The sequence below is a fragment of the Eubalaena glacialis genome, chromosome 7 (assembly GCF_028564815.1).
Source record: "Eubalaena glacialis isolate mEubGla1 chromosome 7, mEubGla1.1.hap2.+ XY, whole genome shotgun sequence".
Lineage (NCBI taxonomy): Eukaryota > Metazoa > Chordata > Mammalia > Artiodactyla > Balaenidae > Eubalaena > Eubalaena glacialis.
The window spans coordinates 110,365,249-110,385,544 of record NC_083722.1 but is presented as its reverse complement, the minus strand read 5'-3'; the positions used below and the strand labels follow the sequence as shown (position 1 = coordinate 110,385,544).

The 20,296-nt window shown below is 49.3% G+C and overlaps 1 protein-coding gene across 1 annotated transcript in view; it reads right to left on the bottom strand.

Moving 5' to 3' along the window:
* The window catches only part of NUP210 (nucleoporin 210), a 105,478-nt gene that overhangs the window by 39,937 nt on the left and 45,245 nt on the right, over positions 1–20,296 (bottom strand). Inside the window, exons 14-16 of the mRNA XM_061197332.1 lie at positions 10,892–11,037; positions 3,415–3,636; positions 2,377–2,550 (exon numbers count right to left, since the gene is read on the bottom strand). Coding sequence (XP_061053315.1) covers positions 2,377–2,550; positions 3,415–3,636; positions 10,892–11,037 — 542 coding nt within the window. The remainder of the gene's footprint in view (positions 1–2,376; positions 2,551–3,414; positions 3,637–10,891; positions 11,038–20,296) is intronic.

The window sequence follows — 20,296 nt, the reverse complement described above, 5'->3', positions numbered from 1 at the left end:
ATTATATGTACTTGTTAGGGTGCCTGTGATCAGGGACCTTTGAAGTTACTGCCACGACTCACTAAAGGCTCAGAGGACGGTTAGCATTTTTTAGCTATAAAGTCCTTTTTAATTAAGGTCTGTACATTGTTTCTTTGGCCATAACACTATTGCACAGTTAATAGACTATAGGATAATATACATGTAGCTTTTATATGTCCTGGGAAACCAAAAAGTTCCTGAGACTTGTTTTACTGCGATATTCGCACTGTACTGCAGGGTCTGGAACCGAACCCACGCTGTCTCCGAGGTCTGCCTATGCGTAAATTCTACAGCATTAGTTGATGTTAGGTGTTTGGGGGCTGGGAGGGGGAGAAGGGAACCGCGTAGGAAATGCTGAGTGGGGACCTTCAGATAAGGACTAAGGCTGAGGAAGGCCCCCCCGAGAAGGTAACGTGTGAATAAAGAGCTGCGGGTTCAGGAGGGAAACAATTCCAGCCAGGGGACAGCAACACAGACCATGGGACTGTCCCAGCATCCGAGCACTGATCGCGGGGGGAAGGTGACAGGCGGTCTCAGGGCCTGCAGGTCCCACTCTGACTCCCTATGTCCAGTCCCGTTTATCCCCCGCAGTAACTCTGGATGTCACCGGCATCACTCAAAGGAGGCAGCTGCACAGCAGGTGGGATTCAGGCCGGGCCTGAATCCGGCTCCCTGGCGCACACACGGTGGACCCAGCAAGCCGGGTCTTCCAAGCATCCAGACTTATACGATGTCTTTCTTTCCAAAAGGGATAATTTGCTGAGTACATAAAAGTGATTTAAAGTGTAAAACTTTCAGGACATTCATCTCAACAGCCCCCAAAGTCTTTTCCTGAACACACACAGATTTTCACCTTAGGGAAGACGGTCAGCCGCTCCGTGACATGCACACCCAGGCCTGGGATGGGGAGGATGCGGCACCATGGCAACGAGCCTGCGGAGGGGCCCTGGGCTCTGAGCCCGGGTCTCCGCCCGCAGGAGGACGCTCCCTGCAGGCCCGCGGGGCAGGGGAGAGGGCCCTGAGCCGCACACAAAGACTCCTCACTTTAACCAGTGCCGTCGAGGCCCCAGTCCTCACGGGACCAGCGGAGGGGCTCACATGCCTCAGAGCTGAGGGGTCAGTGAAGCCCCCCACGATCGCCAGAGCAGTGGGAGAAAAAGCTGAACTAAGCTCGCAAGGACAGGAGGCCCAGAGGCACGGGCCAGATGGTGAGCTTGTTCCCAAGCCCCAGGCCCTGGAGTCTGGCGCCTCCCCTAGAGCTTCAGAGGGATGCATCTTGACCAAACCGCAGCGGGAGCCGACTCCCAATCTCGCTGCCCCAGGCAGGCAGCTGGACACGCCCCGGGGCTGACTGCAGGCTGGGGCTGGGAGAGAAGCAACTGCAGGGCTGCCGAGGAGGCACCGGACTTGGAGCTGGACAGACGTAGGTTCTGCCTGCGGGTCCAGCCCTCAGGGACGAGGAACAAGGCACACACGGCGGTTCTGATCACTGTGTGGGCAGCAGGGATGCAGAGACCCTGGGCTGGCCCCGGGGCCTTTGCACTTGCTGTTCCACCTGCCTGGGGCACCCTGAGCTTGGCCTCTCTTGGCTGGCACCCCGAGCACGGGCGTGAGCCCGTGTGCCCTCCTCACAGGGGCCTTTCCCTATAGTCTGAGGTCCCCTGTCTCCACAGGGCTTCCCACCCTCCCATCCACCACGTCCGCTGTGGGCCTCCTGTCGGCTCCGAGGCCCGAGCCTCGCCTGCCCTGGGTACTGTGCGTTCCAGAGCCTGACGTGTGCCCGGCACAGGGGGTGAGATCCAGCAAATGTATGCTGAGGGATGAGAAGAAAGAAGCCTGGCTCCCTTCCGAGAAGGGCCGCAGCCGGCCAGCAGGGCGTGTGCACGCCTGACCCTGACCAGGGGGCTTCCAAATCCTCCACGTCCAGCCGTCCGGTCTCGAGGGTCTCAGGGGTGGAGGCTGGACTGCTGTCACCTCACATCCCTGCTGTCAGGGACCCCAGTGGCTTTCTTCCCTCTGCCCGCAGTGACCTTGGAAACACAGCGGCCATCCCCCGCAGCGTGGAGGAGGCTACGGCCAGCCACTCCCTCTGCAACCCCTGCCTTGAGACAAGAACCCCACCTTCACAGCCTCGAGCTGCAGAGGAAAGCGACGAGATCTGTACAGACGGCCAAGTGCCCGCGCAGAGAGGCGGCAGAGTCCGGGCGCTGCCACCAGCAGCTGTGACGCAGGGGAGGCCCCACCCCTCCAGGTCCCGGGCCCCACGTGTCACGCGCAGACCAGTGCCCGCCGGACAAGGCGAGGGTAGTCGGGCTGAGGGGGCAGCACCGGGCGTCGCCTCCCCAGGCCACTCACCACCTGCTTGTTCTGCTGCAGCAGCGGGCACGACAGGTCCAGCTGCGGGCTGGCGTAGACGGGCGTCAGGGTGAGCCTGGAGGGCGGCGCACACACGAACTTCACCACGGCGGGCTCCAGCGCCGGGAAGGGGTTCGTGAGGCTGGGCCTGTTCCCCACCGTGAGGGCGATGACCTGGCAGAGCAGAAGTAAATAAACACAGAAAGGTGTTCTTCACTTCCGCCAAGAAATGGGCTCTCTCCTATCTTTCTTGATTCATGCTGGCCTCCTCACCCCTTGCTTTCTGTTTCCTGGCACCCTGGGAATGAAGGGTTACACCCCTACTATAACCAGACAAGTGTGCAGCCCTGAGCCTGGGACTGCCAGGCACAGGGGACCGGAGGGGCGAGCTGCTGCTCTATCCAGCCGATGCCGGCCCTGCAGGGATCACAGGTGCATTGTGCTCAGTCCACCCAGGCTAATTTTTTTGGTTTTCAGCATTAAAAAAAAAAAATCAAGACACTTCATACACCTGAAATTAATATAATATTATAAATCAACTATATTTCAATCTAAAAAAAAGATCTCACAGAAAAAAATATTGGGATTCTCGGCTCATCCTGAAACACCGAAAAGATCTGCCCACCCTGGGTCTGCAGTCTCACTCATTTATAATATTGATACTTGCCTGACCCTGGAGGCCTCCGACTTTGCGAGCCCGAACTCATCCCACCCGGACTTGACAGTGGGGAATGCTGACGCCCTGGAGCAAGAGGAGATCGCCCCCGGTGCGGAAAGAGAGGCAGGACTGGCCAGCGTGTAGCGCGGTCCCAACTGCCGCACCCCGCTAGGCCCAGATGGTGCTCACTCAACCACCCCACCACCCTGATCCTCAGTATGCCTGTCTGTGAAATGGGTACAACAGCCACGGCTGTCTCTCAGGGTTGCCTCGAGGAGTTAGATAAAATAATGCTGCAAGGCACAGCGGGGTACTCGGGGGACGTGACTTTCCATCCCTCGCTCTGGGCAAGGTGGGTCTGGGGGTGGCCGCCCGCTCACCTGCTCGCCCAAGACCTGGCAGGTCACGAGGATCCAGTGTTGCTGGTGATTCCGGGCGGCAGGGGGCCCAAAGAGAGCCAGACTGATGCTGTCCATGTCCTCAGAGGTGACGTTGCGGAAGAACTTGGAAGGCTCCAGGACCCAGGGTCTGGGACCCCCCTCGAAGAGCATCTCCTTTGAGGAGCCAAGGGTCACCAAGGCGACAGAGGAGGGGTCCACAGCCTGTGGGAGAAAAGAGGAGAAGGGTCAATGTTTCCCTGGGAGAGGCGAGCCTGCCAGGGCTGGGGGGGGCTCACTCTCTGGTCCTTGCTTTACTTGGTGCTCGATGTCCTGCCAGGAAATGATCTGTTTGGGCGTCTGTCTCCCCAACTGGCCTATAGGCTCATTAAAGGAAAGGCGTGTCTGTTTCCTCTCGTATCTGCAGCGTGATCTCAACCACATGAGAAATGAAAGACTGTACAGACAAACTGAAATATTTTTAAAAGAGTAAATTACAACTACACTGTGATACTATTTCTCTGCCATTTGATTAGCAAAGATCCAAAACTCTGAGCACACACATTGCTGGTGAGTCTGTAGGGAAACACGCACTCTTTTATAAAATTAATTAACTTGTTTTTTGAGATATAATTGACATGTAACATTATATTAGTTTCATTAGTACAGCATAGTGTTTTGATATTGGTATATATTGCAAAATGATCACCACAATAAGTCTAGTTAACATCTGTCACCACACAAAGTTACAATTTTTTTTTCTTGTGATGAGAACTTTTAAGATCTATTCTCTCAGCAATTTTCAAAAACAGTATTATTGAGAAACGTGTTCTATCCCGCTGGGGAGACAGGAAAATGGCACAACCCCAACAGAGGGAAATTTGGCAATATCTACTAAAATGACAGTCATATTTATCCCTTGTCCAAGCAACATTCCTTCTAGGAATGGACTCTGAAGATATGCCTCCATGAATATATAAAATATACGCACAGAGCTACGCTTTACAGTATTATCTTTAAGAGTAAAAGCTTGGAAACAGCACAAACACCCATCAGCAGGGACCTAGTTAGGTAAACTGTGGTCTATCCATACGATGGAATGTCAAACAAAGATCTTCCCGTGTGGATGTGGAGAGATTTGCAAGTTATTTTCTTTATTTTCCAAGCAAAGAAGCAAGGTGCAGAACAGGATATCTAGCATACTGCCTTTGAGTAAGAGAGGAACGGGCAGGGCATAAGAACATATAATCGTTCTTGCTGACTTTTGCAAAAAGAGACACTGAAACTGTAAAATGGAAACTAATCAAAATAGTTTTTGACAAGAGGCAGGGAAGGGATGGAAGTGAGGCTTCTGGGTGTACTTTGAATACAGGTTTAACTTGGGAACCACATAAACAACTTAGACAAAAAATAAGGTTAAAAAAAGCAAACCCTAAAACTGAGAAGAAATGGAAACAAATGATTCTACATGTGACAGGATGATCATCTCAATGCTGAGAAGACCAAACCTGCATCAATCCCCTCTTCTTAGGCTAATTGACCTTAACCTCTTGTGATTCCCAATATCTTTTAGGCCAAGAGTTGCAAACACCTGTTAGCCCCAAGGTCCAACTCTGATTGGCTGGTAATGGCTACGGGGGTGGGGATCTGTGCTCCTGAGGCTGAATCAGTGCTTGGCAATAAAGGTAGCCAGGATTGATTAGCAATGACTGCAGTGGGCACAGATGGGCACACGCAGAAGCTGTGCCTGCATTAGACCAGAGTCCACAAAGGCAGAGTGACTTCTCGTTCAGAATCGCCAGTGTCCTAGGCACGTGGGTTACCAGGAACCCACATCAAGTGAGTCCTTGACAGCTTAATGCCCAGAACACACAGAATACTTGACAGTTACCTCCAGGCCCGACTTCCCCAAGCCCTACTCACCTGGACCCCTTAAAGCCCTGTGAGTGTTCGTGCAGATCAGGGCACAATGACCCATCTCAGACCCTCTGCAGCGGAGACCCTGTGGGGATGTCATGAGCCTGGGCTGAGCCAAAGCCTCCCCCACCCAGCCAGTGCCAGCCTCCCCTGTTCCCTCCATTTTGGCCCACTGTGTTTGCCAGCCCGCTGCTGTGGTCATCTCTGCTGACCTGCTCATCAGACCCTGATGCTCCGCTCAGCTCTTTCCATGCTCTCACCCCCATGGGGGCTGCTTCCCCCAACTGCCAACAGCCTGAAGCCCTCGCAGGTACAGACTGATAACCACTAAGCTGTCACCGCAGTCCTGGACCTGGAGCAGTTCCCCAGCCAGATGCACCTCCGTATGGAGAGGGAATGTCACTGCGTGACAGCCTTAAGATGTCACATACCCTTGAGGATGGAGGCGGGTCGGGGCAAGGTGATGATCTGCCGAGGCCTGTGGGGCTCAGGTCCCCTTGGTTGGGTGCTAAACCCTTAGTAAACAAAGGGCATCACTTGTCAGTGAGAATTCTGTCCTTTTGACTTTTTTTTTTTGCATTATGAATAATTTTCTGAATTTGCTGTCAGTTAGCTCTCTAGGCATCCCTCCCTGAACACGTGTGCACAGGTGTGTACACACACACAATTCCAAGGAGCCCCCCACAGACTCTACCTTGCTACATGCCCACCAAAGAAACCATCAACAGGGCCCTTTTCCTGCACGTGATGAGGGCCTTTGGCCCTTCCTCCCTGGACCTCCCCTCCCTCCTCAAGACAGCTGCACGGCCTGCTTCCGTGCTTCACTCAGGCCTCTGCGCAAACCTCCTCCTCAGGGAGGCCTTCTTGGATCCCCTGTCCAACGCAGGACCTCCTGTCACCTGTTACCTCCCTTCCCAGCTGGACCGCCCTTCTCACCACCTGCCATCACTTCCTGTGTGTTCTTAAGTGCATTTGCTTCTCTGTCCCCACAGCTAGAATGAAGCTGTCACTCAGCTGTGTGACCTTAAGCAGGTTAATGTCTATAAGGCTCAGTCTCCCATCCTATAAAATGGGTACAATGAGAATCCCTGCCTCATGGGTTATCACAGATTCAAGGGGGCATGAATGGGAGCCCTGAACACACGTGTAGCATATGCTCAGTAAATGGCCCCCACTACTGTCAACTGTCACCCCCATTTTGCAGATGGAAAGAGTGAAGCCCAGCAAGTGGAAGCAACTCGTCCAAGTTCACCCAGCTGGTGGGCCCAGGTCTGTTCCGACTCCAGATGCCCTGCTCTCATCCGCCTCATCACCACAACCAGAACAGCTCTGCTGTGGACAAAGCAGGTCACTGTAAACCTTGCTGGAGGACTTTTTCCTGACCAGCCCAATAGGAAAGACTGTGCAAAAGTACCACATGTCCTATAATTAAAGCTGGAGAATGATCAATTATCACCTTGCTGTGTAATTCTCTTCCCATCCAGGCACAAAAGTGTCACCGAACCCTGTGCCAGGGAGATAGTTAATAATCAGCATGGCTAATGAAGGACACTGGTAAATCGTACCGGGGGTGTCAACACGCAGATACCAGAACAGGCCAAGCAGGAGAGGAGGGGCCCCGCATCGCAGTCGAGACCTTCTCTCTCAGGGACTCAATTTCCTGGTTTGCAAAACAGGAGGGCGTCTGGTCATCAAGAGGCCCTTAGCACCAGCAGTCTGCGTTTCCAGGAGATGGACTTACCCGCCTCAGTCCAGGATCCAGAGAAAAGGAGAGGGGAGGGGAGGGGCAGTTGGAGGTGACGGTCTCCCCCGCCGCCGCGGCACCTGGCTGACCCAGAGGCTCCAGGGTGCACAGCCCACGCTGACATCACCGGGATGAAGGAGCCAGGCGGGGACCCCAGACCCCGGCACTCCAGGCTCCCAAAGGGTAACCCGCAGGTGGGGTGACAGTGTACCCCAAACTGCTGCAGCCAACCGGGCTGAAGAGGAAGTGGGGTGTTGGCCGTGAAGGGAGTTAGGGAACCGGCAAGACAGCCCCCCTCTGTCTGCGGGCCAATTAGACAGAAGAGGTTATAGGTAAGTCAGGCCAGGGGGTGGGGTGGGGGGCTGGCGAGTGGCACCTGGAAGATCTGGGGAGGGTCTTTCTTCTGCCAGTGGGGGGCGTCCTTACAATGTGCTTCCAAGACACGGCCACTCACCCTCCCCGCCAGCAGCAGGGGTCTCATGGGTGTGACTGTCCTTCCCTGACCTCACCCGCTGCCCACGGCTGCATGAGAACATCCAGCTCCCAACGCATCTAAACCCTCACTCGACCTGACCCAGGGAGCCCCACAGTCTCATGCCCCACCCCGAGATACACACACTTCTTCTGGTGCCCCACCAGCCGAGCTTCCTGCCTTCACACTCTCCTGCTTCTGCGTTCATAGGTGACCTGTGCCCAGGGGACTCTTCGTTACCTCTACTACGCTCACTGTGTTTGCACGTCTGCATTCCTCACAGATGGGCAGCCTCCCAGGGCACAGAGGGTGAGCTATTCCCCTAGGTCTGTCTCCCCACCCTGAGCCTTGTACTAACAAAGCACCAGGGACTGCCTGCAGAGTGAACTGGCAAGCACAGGCTGGAAAAGAACTCTTAGCTGCCTTTCCAGTTTCCACACTCCTCTCTTCCTCAGAGAAAGAACTTCCATTTTATTAGGGTGGGAAACTGCCCAGCTGAAAGGATTCCCCAGTCTCTTACAGCTAGCTGTGGCCGGCAGATTAAGTTCCGGCCAATGAGGTGCAGGTGGAAGCTGCTCTTTTAAACTTCTGACAAGGCTACTACAGGAAACTAACTCGGCTGAGACATGAGCTCTTTCCCCTTCTGGCTATATGGAATGCAGATGTGATAGCTGCAGCTCCAGCAGCCACTTTAGAGCATGAGGCAACTTTGAGGATGAAATCCACATATTAGGATGATGAAGTAGAAAGACAGAAACCTGGGTCCCTGATGACTACAGAGCTGTCACACTAGACCTGTGTGAAACCTCTCATGTGAAAGAGGAATAAACTCTGTATTCATTAAGCCATTGTTATTTTGGGTTTTGTTACTTGCAAATACACCTAATCTTAATAGATATCAAGGCACAAGAAAGACGAGAGAAGAGACACATATTCTGTTCTTTTCCCTATAATTTCTCCAGTCAGGAAGCCACCTTTACTGGGGACATGTCCACCTTATCTTCATCCTTACATCCCAGCTTGGGACAGTGAGCTCGGGGGTTGGCCCCTGATGCTCCACCAAACACCCAGATAATCAGACCATGTGGTCATCTGGACAAGCACCCAGGAGAGGTCCTGAAGAACCTCCTACCCAGGCTCCGTCACATGGCTGGCTGCGGCAGGGCCTCCCCAGGATGACCGCTGCCATCTTAGGGATTTTAGTTTTCTCTCAGCCCTGCTCCCTGAGCCCTCTCACCTCCACGGTCCTGATCAGTGAGAGGATCTTGATCTTTCAATTTTATGCTGCCATCTTTCCTTCCTCTACCCTCCCTATCACCCTTTCAACCCTTTACTTTTTCCATGGCATGCATATACAAAATACATTACTTATTAGTTTATTTACTGTCTGTCTTTACCTCTGTCTCTGCTGCAATGTCAGTTCATGAGGAAAAGGATTTCTGTGTGGTTTTTTTGCACTGTTGTACCCTTAAGGTTTAGAGCAGGGACCGGCACCTATGAGTAGGTATTCATATATATTTTGGTTTGGGGGATCAGGAGACCTTGGACTCAGCCCTAGCTAGGTAACCCTGGACACGTTTCCCCGCTCATTCCTTCTAAATGAAACAACTCTTCTCAAAAAATTAAAAACAGAACTACCACATGACCCAGCAATTCCCATAAATACTTATGGGCATTTATCCAAAGGAAAGAAAAACACTTACTTTAAAGGAAATCTGTACCCCATGTTCATAGCAGCGTGATTTACAATAGCCAAGATATGGAAACAACTTAAATGCCCATCAATGGATGAATGAATAAAGAATATGTGACATATATATATATGTAGATATACAGATATAGATATAATGGAATATTATTCACCCATAAAAAGAAGGAAATTCTGCCATTTGCAACAACATGGATGGACCTTGAGGGTATCACACTAAGTGAAATAAACCAAGACAGAGAAAGACAAATACCTTATGATCTCACTTATAAATGCAATCTAGAAACAAAAAAACAAAAACCACAAACTCATAGGAACAGAGAACAGACTGGTGGTTGCCAGAGGCAGGAATTGGGGGCAAAACAGGTGAAAGTGGTCAAAAAGTACAAACTTCCAATTACAAAATAAGTAAGTCCTGGGGATGTGAGGTACAGCATGGTGACTATAGCTAATAACACTGTGCTGCATATTTGAAAGCTGCTAAGAGGGTAGATCTTAAAAGTTCTCATCACATGCACAAAAAATTTGTAACAATTTGTGGTGATGGATGTTAACTAGACTTACTGTGGTGATCATTTCACAATAGATACAAATATTGAATCACTATGTTGTACTAAGGAAACACAAGGTTATATGTCAATTACATCTCAATAAAAAATCCAAAACAACCCTTGGGTGTCGTCTGCTTTGTATCAGGCAGTATGCCCAGGGCTAGGGGTGCAGCGATGAAGAATTCTTATGTCACTGAGCTTGCTTCTAATGGTTGAGGGGGAGAAGAAAATGCATCCCAAATCAAGGGGACCAGAGCGATCCTAGAGGCTGGGACTGGTGCCCGGGAAATGCAAGTGCTGACTGGCCCAGCCTGGGAGGCCCGCCCCACAGGAGGGGCAGACCCATGCTCCCCGGGCCTCCCGAGTGAGGCTGCCTGGCCTCGCCCTGGAGGAAGGGCCAGGTCCTCCTTGTTCACACAGTAACAGCTAACCCTTACTGAGTGCTCAATACCTCCTAGGGACGGTTCTCAGCCCACTTGGTTCGTTAGCTCAGCTCATCGTCACCACAACCCTGGGAGGCAGGTGCTGTATTAGCCCCATTTACAGGCAGGGAAACTGAGGCCCAGGGAAATTACATCAGCCAAAGTCACAGAGTTGGTGTTGGACCTGGATTAAAACTCGGGAGTTGGTGTCAAACAAAGACAGCATGGTCTGAGTAGGAACACTCTAAATGCCTTCTGCACGGATACGCACGGGGGACCCAGACGCTGATGGTTACCTGGCATCAGGTGAGTGGCACGTCCAGACCTGACCCAGGGCCCCGAGGCCCCAGAATCTGCACCACGTGCCAGGGCCACTGTCCCCACCCCAGGGTTCTGTGGAGACCCTGCAGGGTGACTCTCTACTGGACCAGGAGCCCCTCTGTCCCGATCCCTGTGGGAATCATTTCATCCACAGGGATGTCGGCACTCACTGTCTGCCATCAGGGAGGCCCTGCTCCTGCTACATACTCCTGATTTCAGCTTGACAATCACCTCTGTAGCTGTCCCCAAAGCTATTCTGAACGATCAGTGTTTTAACACACATTCACCAGAGCAGACAGATAATTTGCATCAGGGAAGGGGGGGAGGGTAGGGCCTGGGGCTCACCTTGAGGGGCAGGTAGGTGGCAATGGTGATGCGGGCGCTCAGGTGGATGTGGCCGTGCTTGTAGCTCACAAGGAGCGCGGTATAGCCCTGGGCCTCGGCCCTCACCGTGACACCGCTGCAGTGCTCAGGCCCCGGACGCAGCCTCCCTGCAAGAAGAGAACCACGAGGTCACTGAGACCTTGCCTCTGCCGGGAAAGACAGGACAGGCTGACCGCCCTCTTCCACTCTGGGCTTGAAATGAATCTTTTTAACTTACCATTTTAAAGTATAATTCCCATACCAAAAAGCACATGACACATTGTAAGCATACAACTCACAATTTTCCCCCTACAGGCTGAACACGCCCTGTTTCCAGGACCAGGATCAAGAAACAGTATGACCTGCACACTACCCCTGGAATCTCCTGTGGACCCTTCTGGTCAGGAGCCCCTCCCCAGAGGAAAACCACTGTTCACTGACTTCTAAGAGCACAGCTGAATTCTGCTGGCTCTGGACTCCATACGAAGGGAACCGCCTTGGTACCTGCCCTCTTCAACTCAACACTGGCGGTGAGATTCCACCTTATGTTTCGCACGCTGTAGATCTTCCATTCACATTTGTGCGTTACGCTGCTGTGTGCAGACAGCGGTTTCTCCACGCTGCAGGGACCACGCGGGGCTGCGACGCATCACGCTGCTGTGCGCGTGCGTGCGTGTTTCTTTGGGGACGTATTCACCTCTTCGGAGGGGTGCACCCCGAGGAGTGGGAGCGCAGATAATGGGTGTGTGAGCTCAGCTTCCCTCATCATCGTCAATTATCTTTCCCAAAATGGCTGATGGACTTACACTGCCTCTAGTGGCTGTGAAACATTCCTGCCAATCCTTGGTAAATATTTTCCATCTTTTATTAATTAAAAAAAAATTCTGGTAAAATACACATTAACATAAACTTTTACCATGGTAACAATGTTTCCAGTTCAGTGGCATTAGATACATTCACACTATTGTGAACCAGCACCACCCCCCATCTCTAGACCACTCTTCATCTTGCAAAACTGAAACTCTGAACCCATTAAGTATAACTTCCCAACCCTCACCCCCTCCAGCTCCTGGCAACCACCATTCTACTGTCTGTCTATATGAATTAATGCTGCTATAAACATGGACATACAAATATTTCATCAAGATTCTGCTTGCAATTATTTTGGGTATATACCCAGAAATGGGATTGCTGGATCATATGGTGGTTCCACGTTTACTGTTCTTTTCTTTATTTTTTTGGCTGCATCGGGTCTTAGTTTTGGCACACGGGATCTTCGTTGAGGCACGCGGGATCTTTCATTGCGGCATGCAGGCTTCTCTCTAGTTGTGGCGTGCGGGCTTCTCTCTCTAGTTGTGGCACGTGGGTTTTCTCTCTCTAGTTGTGGCACCGGGCTCCAGGGCACATGGGCTCTGTAGTTTGCGGCATGCGGGCTCTCTCATTGAGGCCCGCGAGCTCAGTAGTTGCGGTACGTGGGCTTAGTTGCCCCAGGGCATGTGGGATCTTAGTTTCCCGACCAGGGATTGAACTTGCGTCGCCTGCATTGGAAAGCGGATTGTTTACCACTGGACCACCAGGGAAGTCCCCCGTGTTTAATTTTTTCATGACCCTCCATACTGTTTTCCACAGTAGCTGCACCATTTTACATTCCCACCAACAGAGCACAAGGGTTTTAATATCTCCACATCCTCACCAACACTTGTTTTTTTTCTGCCTTTTTGGTAGGAGCCATCCTAAAGGGGTTTAGGTGGTATCTCACTGTGGTCTTAATTTGAATTTATATCATGATTAGAGATGCTGAATTTATATCATGATCAGAGCTGATCTTTTCATATACTGGTTGGCCATTTGTATATCATCTTTAGAGCAATGTCTATTCAAGTCCTGCATCCATTCTTTCCATTTGGTTATTTGTTTTATTATTGTCAACTTGTAGGAGCTCTTTACATATTCTATAAATTTATTTATTTATTTATTTTTGGCTGTGTTGGGTCTTTGTTGCTGCATACGGGCTTTCTCTAGTTGTGGCGAGTGGCGGCTACTCTCCGTTGCGGTGCGCGGGCTTCTCCTTGCGGTGGCTTCTCTTGTTGCGAAGCACCGGCTCTAGACGCCTGGGCTTCAGTAGTTGTGGCACACGGGCTCAGCAGTTGTGGCACACGGGCTTAGTTGCTCCGCGGTATGTGGGATCTTCCCGGACCAGGGATCGAACCGATGTCCCCTGCATTGGCAGGCGGATTGTTAACCACTGCGCCACCAGGGAAGTCCCATATATTCTAGATATGAACCCCATATCAGACATATGGTTTGCAAATATTTTCTCCATTCCATAGGTTGCCTTTTATTTTTAAGACTTTTTTAGAGCAGTTTTAGGTTCACAGAAAAATTAAGAGAAAGGCACAGAGATGTCCTATGTACTCCCTACCTTCATATATACATAGCCTCCCCCATTATCAACATCCTCTCCCAAAGTGGTACACTTGTTACAACTGATGCTCCTACACTGACACACCACAATCACTGGAAGTCCACAGTTCATATTAGGGCTCCCTCCTGGTGTTGTGTATACTATGGGTTTTCACAAATGTGTAAGGACATATATCCGTCATTATAGTATCACACAGAGTATTTTCTGGGCTCTCTATTCTATTCCATCGGTCTGTAAGTCTGTGCAGATGCCACGGTTTTGATTACTGTAACTTGTAATAAGTCCTGAAAATGGGAAGAATGAGATCTCCAAGTCTGTTCTTTTTTCAGCATTGTTTTTGCTATTCCGGATCCTTTGAGATTCCATATGAGTGCTATTTTTCTGAATTTATTTTACACCTAAGAGTTTTTTTGGTGGAATCTTTAGGGTTTTCACATATAAGATCATGTTATTTGCAAACAGATAAGTTTACATCTTCCTTTCCAATTCTGGGTCTTTCATTTCCTTTTCTTGCTTAATAGCTCTGGCTAGGACTTCCAGTACTATGTTGAAGTGGTGATAGCAGGCAACCTTGTCTTGTTCCTGATCTTAGGGTAAAAGCTTTCAGCCGTTCACCATGGAGCATGATGTTAGCTGTGGGTTTTTCTTATATGGCTTTTATTATGTTCATGTAGTTTCCTTCTATTCCCAGTTTGTAGGCTGATTTTACCATAAAAATGTTTTGAGATTTGTTAACTGATTTTTCTGCATCAATTGAGATAATCATGTGGTTTTCTTCCTACATTCTGTTAATGTGGTGTATCACATCAGTTTTAGACTATTGAAACAATGCATTCCAGGAATAGATCCCACCTGGTCATGGTGTTTAATCCTTTTAATATGCTGCTGAATGCAGTTTGCTAGTATTTTGTTGAGGATTTGTCCATCCACGTGCATAAGGGATATTGGTCTGTACTTTTCTTGTAGTATCTTTGTCTGGCTTTGGTATCAGGATAATGCTAGCTTCACAAAATGAGTTAGGAAGTGTTCCCTCTAATTTTTTAGAAGAAGGATAAGTGTTAGTTCTTTAATTCACCTGTGAAGCCATCAGGTCCAAGGATTTTCTTTGTCAGGAAGCTTTTGATTACTGATCCAGTCACCTTGCTAGTAATGAGTCTATCCAGATTTTCTTTTCTTTGTGACTCGGTCTAGGCAGGTTTTGTATTTCTAGGAATTTGTTGTTTTATCCAGGTTATCCAATTCGTTAGGGTACAATTGTTCATAATCCTTTTTATTTCTCCACAGTCAGTGATAACGTCTCCACGTTCACTTCTATTTTAATAGTTTGTCTCCTCTTTTTTTCTTAGTCAGTCTAGCTAACAGTCTGCCAACTTTGCTAATCTTTCCAAAGCACCAACTTTGGGTTTTGTTGATTTTCTCTATTGCTTTCCTATTCTCTATATTTTATCTCTGCTCTAATCTTTATTGTCAGCTTCCTTCTGCTAGCTTTGGGTTTAACTTGTTCTTCTTTTTCTAGTTTTCTAAGTTGCACAAAGTGAGGTTATTGATTTGAGACCTTGTTTTTCAGTGTAAGCATTTATAGCTCTAAATTACCCTCTTAGCACTGTTTTGCTGTGTCCCTAAGTTTGATATGTCCTGTTTCGTTTTCCTTCATCTCTAAGTAATTTGTAATTCCCCTTTTGATTTCTTTGACAAAATTGTTCTTTATGAGTATGTTATGTAATTTCCACAAATTTGTGAATTTTCCAGTTTTTCTCTGTTACTGATTTCTAACGTCCTCCCATTGTGGTTGGAGACGATACCTTGTATGATATCTATCTTTTAAAATCTACTAAGACATAAATTGTACTCTAACACGTGGTCTGTCCTGGAGAAGGCCCCACGTGCACTTGTGTGTTGTGTTGGTGGGTAGGGTCGCGTGTGTCTTAGATCTGGTTCACTGTGTTGTTCAAGTCCTCTACTTCCTCACTTATCCTCTGTGTGGTTGTTCTATCCATCCCTGAGAGTGGGGTATTGAAGGCTCCAACTCTTATGTAGAACCAACTATTTCTCCCTCAGTTATGCCCATTTTTGCTTCATATATCTTGATGATCTGTCATTAGGGGTGAAAATGCTTACAGTCTTATCTTCCAGCTGTACTGAATATACAGTGTTTTCTTTGTCTCTTGTCACAATTTCTGATTTAAAGTCTATTTGTCTGATGTTAGTATAACCACCATGCTCTCTTATGGTTACTGTTTGCATGGCATGGACTGTCTTTGTCAATCCTTTCATGTTCAACATTTTTGTGTCTTTTTTCAAATTTATTTTTTATTTTTGGCTGCATTGGGTCTTCGTTGCTGTGTGCGGGCTTTCTCTAGCTGTGGCGAGCGGGGCTACTCTTCGTTGTGGTGCGTGGGCTTCTCATTGCGGTGGCTTCTCTTGTTGAGGAGCACGGGCTCTAGGCGCGCAGGCTGTAGAGCACAGGCTCAGTAGTTGTGGCGTACAGGCTTAGTTGCTCTGCGGCATGTGGGATCTTCCCGGACCAGGGCTGGAACCCGTGTCCCCTGCATTGGCAGGCGGATTCTAACCACTGTGCCACCAGGGAAGTCCCAACTTTTTTGTGTCTTTGGAACTAAAATGAGTCTCTTATAGATAGCATGGCGGGATCATACATTTTTATCCATTCTGCCAATCTGCCTTTTGTTTGGAGAATTTAATCCATTTACAGTTAAAATAATTACTAAAGACATTTCTTTTATTTTGCTGTTTGTTTTCTATATGCCTTTTGGCTCTTTTGTCCCTCATTTCCTGCATGGCCATCTTCTTTTGCTCTTAGCTGATTTTTTGTAGTGAATCATTTTACTGCCCTTCTCATTTCCTATTGTGTATATTCTATGGCTATTTTCTTTCTGGTTACCATAGGATTACATTTAACATCCTAAAGTTATAATGGTCTAATGCCAATTTACACCAGCTTAACTTCAATAACATATAAAAACTCTGCTCCTGTACAGCTCTGACCCCACCCCCTTTCAGTTACTGATGTCACAGAATTACACCTTTATGCATCGTGTGTCCAAAAACAGACTAACTGGGTTTTTTAAAAATACATTAGTCTCTTAAATCAAGTAGAAAACAAAAAGTGGAGCTACCAACTGAAGTTACAATAGCACCAGCTTTTCTAATCATCTGTGTATTTACTTAATCTCTTCACGGGGCTTTGTCCTTCATTTCAACCTGAAGGATGCCCCTCGTTGCAGCCAGGTCTGGTGGTAAAGGTTGCTCAGCTTTGGTTGATCTGGGAAGTCTAAATTTCTCCCTCAGTTTTGAAGGACAGTTTTGCCAGATATAGGATTCTTGGTTGACAGCTTTTTTCCTTCAACACTTTGAATACATCAAGCCCACGCCGTCTGGCCTCCAAGGTTTCTGATGATAAATCTCCTGATCTTACTGGAGAAAATCAGATGAAAACTAACTTCCTCTCAGCTCTACAGATGCTAACAATGTACCTTCACACCCAGGCCAGGTCTCTACTCCTCTTCCATGAAGTTTCTTCATATGGATTACTTCCTGGAGCCGATAGTTCTTAGAATTGATAGTAAATGACTTCCCATTTAAATGCTATTCTAATTGTTTCCTCTGTGTGGGTTAGTTGGATTGTGAGCTCCACAAGGGGAAGTCTGGAATCACCCCTCAACGTCCCAGGTTTTCAAATACTATGTATTTGACATAATAACAAAAATAATAAAGATACTTATCTTACCCTGTCTTATGCAACAGAGCATTTTCCTATAGTGTCATGATGTCAGTTGACTTGTAGTATTATTTTGAGACCAGAGTTTAAGGAAAAGGAATTCAACATTTCAAGTGTTGATATTATAAGCTCTTTAAAAGCCAAAATTATTACACATTTTCAAACTAGAAATGAAAAGGCACTGAATTATCCTACAGTTTTAATTTCGAATAAAGTATATATCAATCTCTAATAACCCACATAAACAAAAAACTCTTTACGTCCTTTTATTTTAAGAGTAAAGGGGTCTTGAGACCAATCAGTGAGAAAACCACTGTAGTTTATCCCCATCTGTGACTGGTCCGTTTCTTGCTCTGATCTCATAAGGTGCCACTGTGATGTATTTACAGAAAACCTATAGAAGTCCCTGATAGACCCAGGTTTTTGATCCTTATAGCCCAGGAAGCTGCCTTTGGTGACCTGATGGCCTTGGACCCACAGTTGGCTTGTTTCCTTTTTACCCCCATTTTGTTTATTTGTTCTTTTTTCTCTACTCTTTTATTTTTCTTTATTTTCTTTGTTCTTTTTCTCATTTTATCTGAATTTTTTTTTTTTTGTATTTTTAGTACAGTTGGTATCGTTAGAATTGTTGGTATAGTTAGTGTAGTTAGTATTTATTAGCACAGTAAGTATAGTTAGCGTTGTTAGATAATATCGTCAGTTAGTGTGGTTAGCAGGTCACCATGGTGCAGGGCCTCACTGAGGCCTCCCTGCTGACAAGGAGGCTGATATTGACTATTCCAGACTCCTCAGGACCACTGGCAAGGTAGCTTTGCCAAGGTGACATTGGCCCAGATGGCCATCAGGGTCATTAAGGAAAATCTGCAGAGCTCCTCCAGCCTCCAGGCACTTTTCCATGAAGTCCACAGCATGAAGGTTTTAAATCACCCAGCATCATAAAGTTATCCGAGGTGACTGACCAGAGGAAACCTGTTGGACCGTTTACAGGACCACGGCCACAGGACAGACGGAGGCCTGGGGCACGTGGGCAGCTGGTCTCTGCCCTGCAGCACGGCCACCAGGAGGGGATCGAGCCTGGGACCTGAGCCAGGATACCTCCTCTCTGAGGATGAGATGGACACGACAGCTGCAGACTTGGGCCCCAGCGTGAGTTCACGGGCAGAGGAGCCTCGCGTCCCCACGCGGCTGTATGGGGAGAAAGTGGGCGGCCTGAGGAGGGCCAGGAGTCAGGGCAGAGGCCAGAGAGCCCGCCAATCCCCCAGCCAGCCTGGAGGCGAGGACCACCACCTCCAGCCCAGCCCTGCGGCGGGGCCCGGGGCCTCCCCTCCACCCACAGCGCCAGCTGCCACACTGGAGCCTCAGAGAAAACCACACGCCCCCAGGGCAGGACCCTCCTGGGCACCTTGATGCTAGGACCCCAGCCTCGCCCTCTGGCAGCCAGAACCGGCAGCGGGTGGCTGGGAGATTCTCGAACTTTATCAGAAAGCATCTATGTTTCAGGCTACCGGGCAAGAAGCGTCACAGCAGAGTGAGCCCAATGTGACCCCTTTTGGAAGGCCGAGGAAGGGCAGACCGCACTCCCTGTATTTAAATGCAGAGGACGCGAAGCCGGGAGCCTGGCGACGCTCCTGGGACCACGTGGGGCCATGAGGGATGCATCGTGCTGCTCTGAGCACGTGTGGCGTTTCTTTGGGGTACGTATTTCAGCATTTCTGTCCGGTGTGTCCCAAGGAGTGCAGGATTTCACCTCCGGTCCTTAGCACCTATGTTCAGCTTTTGTCACTTTCGCCAACTAGCCTTCCCAAAATGGCTGTGTCGAGCCACACTGCTCCTCACAGCTGCACTACATCCCTGCCAATACTTGGTATTTTCCACCTGTTTAAAAAATGCCATTCTGGTGGAATTGTATAGTTTTCTTTCCAAACATTTAGAAAGAAATCATGCTGTGAAGCTTCGCAAGCCTGTCCCCTAGATTCCGCAGCTAACATTTGTTTCTGTTTCTCTGCTGCACATCTATCCACCACTTCCCATCCATCAGTCCATCCCACTTTTTTATGCCTCGAAAAGTGAGCCGTGGGACTTCCCTAGCAGTCCAGTGGTTAAGACTTTGCCTTCCAATGCAGGGGGTGCGGGTTCGATCCTTGGTCGGGGAGCTAAGATCCCACATGTCTCATGGCCAAAAAACCAACACATAAAATAGAGGCAATATTGTAGCAAACTGAATAAAGACTTTAAAAATGGTCCACATCAAAAAAATCTTAAAGAAAAAACAAAAAAGTGAGCCGCAGGCATCAGTACACGTCATCCTAAACGCTTTCGCACACACATAATTATTTGCAGGTCAGTATTTCTCTAGGGTTCTTTTTCTCTTAAGGTCAAATTTACACAGGTGAAATGCACAGATCTGGAGCAGAGCCCGCCGGGAATTCTGACAAATGCAGAGCTGGGACCCAAGACTGTGGAACCCAAACCCTGTCCATTATCCTTTATTGCTGGGACCTCCTGGCTGCAGCCTGTGGACGCCCCTCCAGGATGCGCGTCGGGGGCAATGCAAGCAGCGGGCTCCTCTCCTGCCATCGGTGCGCCTCTCTCTCCCACACTGATGTTTGCTTCCACCCTAAATGGTGGCCTCACTGGGGACACAGTTCATAAAGCCCGGTTTCTCCCGGCCAGTCAGAGAGGATGCAGCAGCACCTCCAGGGAAGGATGTGAATGCGGTGATGTCCAGGGACGTTCTGTGACGTCCGAGGAGCTTCACGCTCAGACAGCTCCGTGAATGCCGACAACCATGGCGGCGGCGTGGAAAGTCGCTCGGTCCCACAGGCGAGCCTACAGACACCTCTGCTGTCAAGCTTCCTAAACTCTGCCAGCATCACGTGGTCACTCCTCTGCTCCAAAGCCAGTGGTGGCCCCCACTTCTGGCCCCTGAGGTCCACACCCCCCCAAACCCCCCGTGATTCCGGACTCGACAGGTTCCGCCACGCCAGGCCACTGTGTGCACACACGCCCCACGGGCGTGCCCGCCAACGCTGCTCCCCGTCCACTCTAACCCTGCCCAGAGCGTACTCACCATCAGTCCTTGGTTTTCGTCATCTGCAATCGGAGGGCACTCCCTGGGTTGACTCCCCTGGGAGGCCCTGTTTCCCGGGGGACTAAGGCTCCAGGGTCAGTGTCAGACACACCCAGCTCCATATCCCTCGCGGCCCGGGGACCTCATGGGACCTTG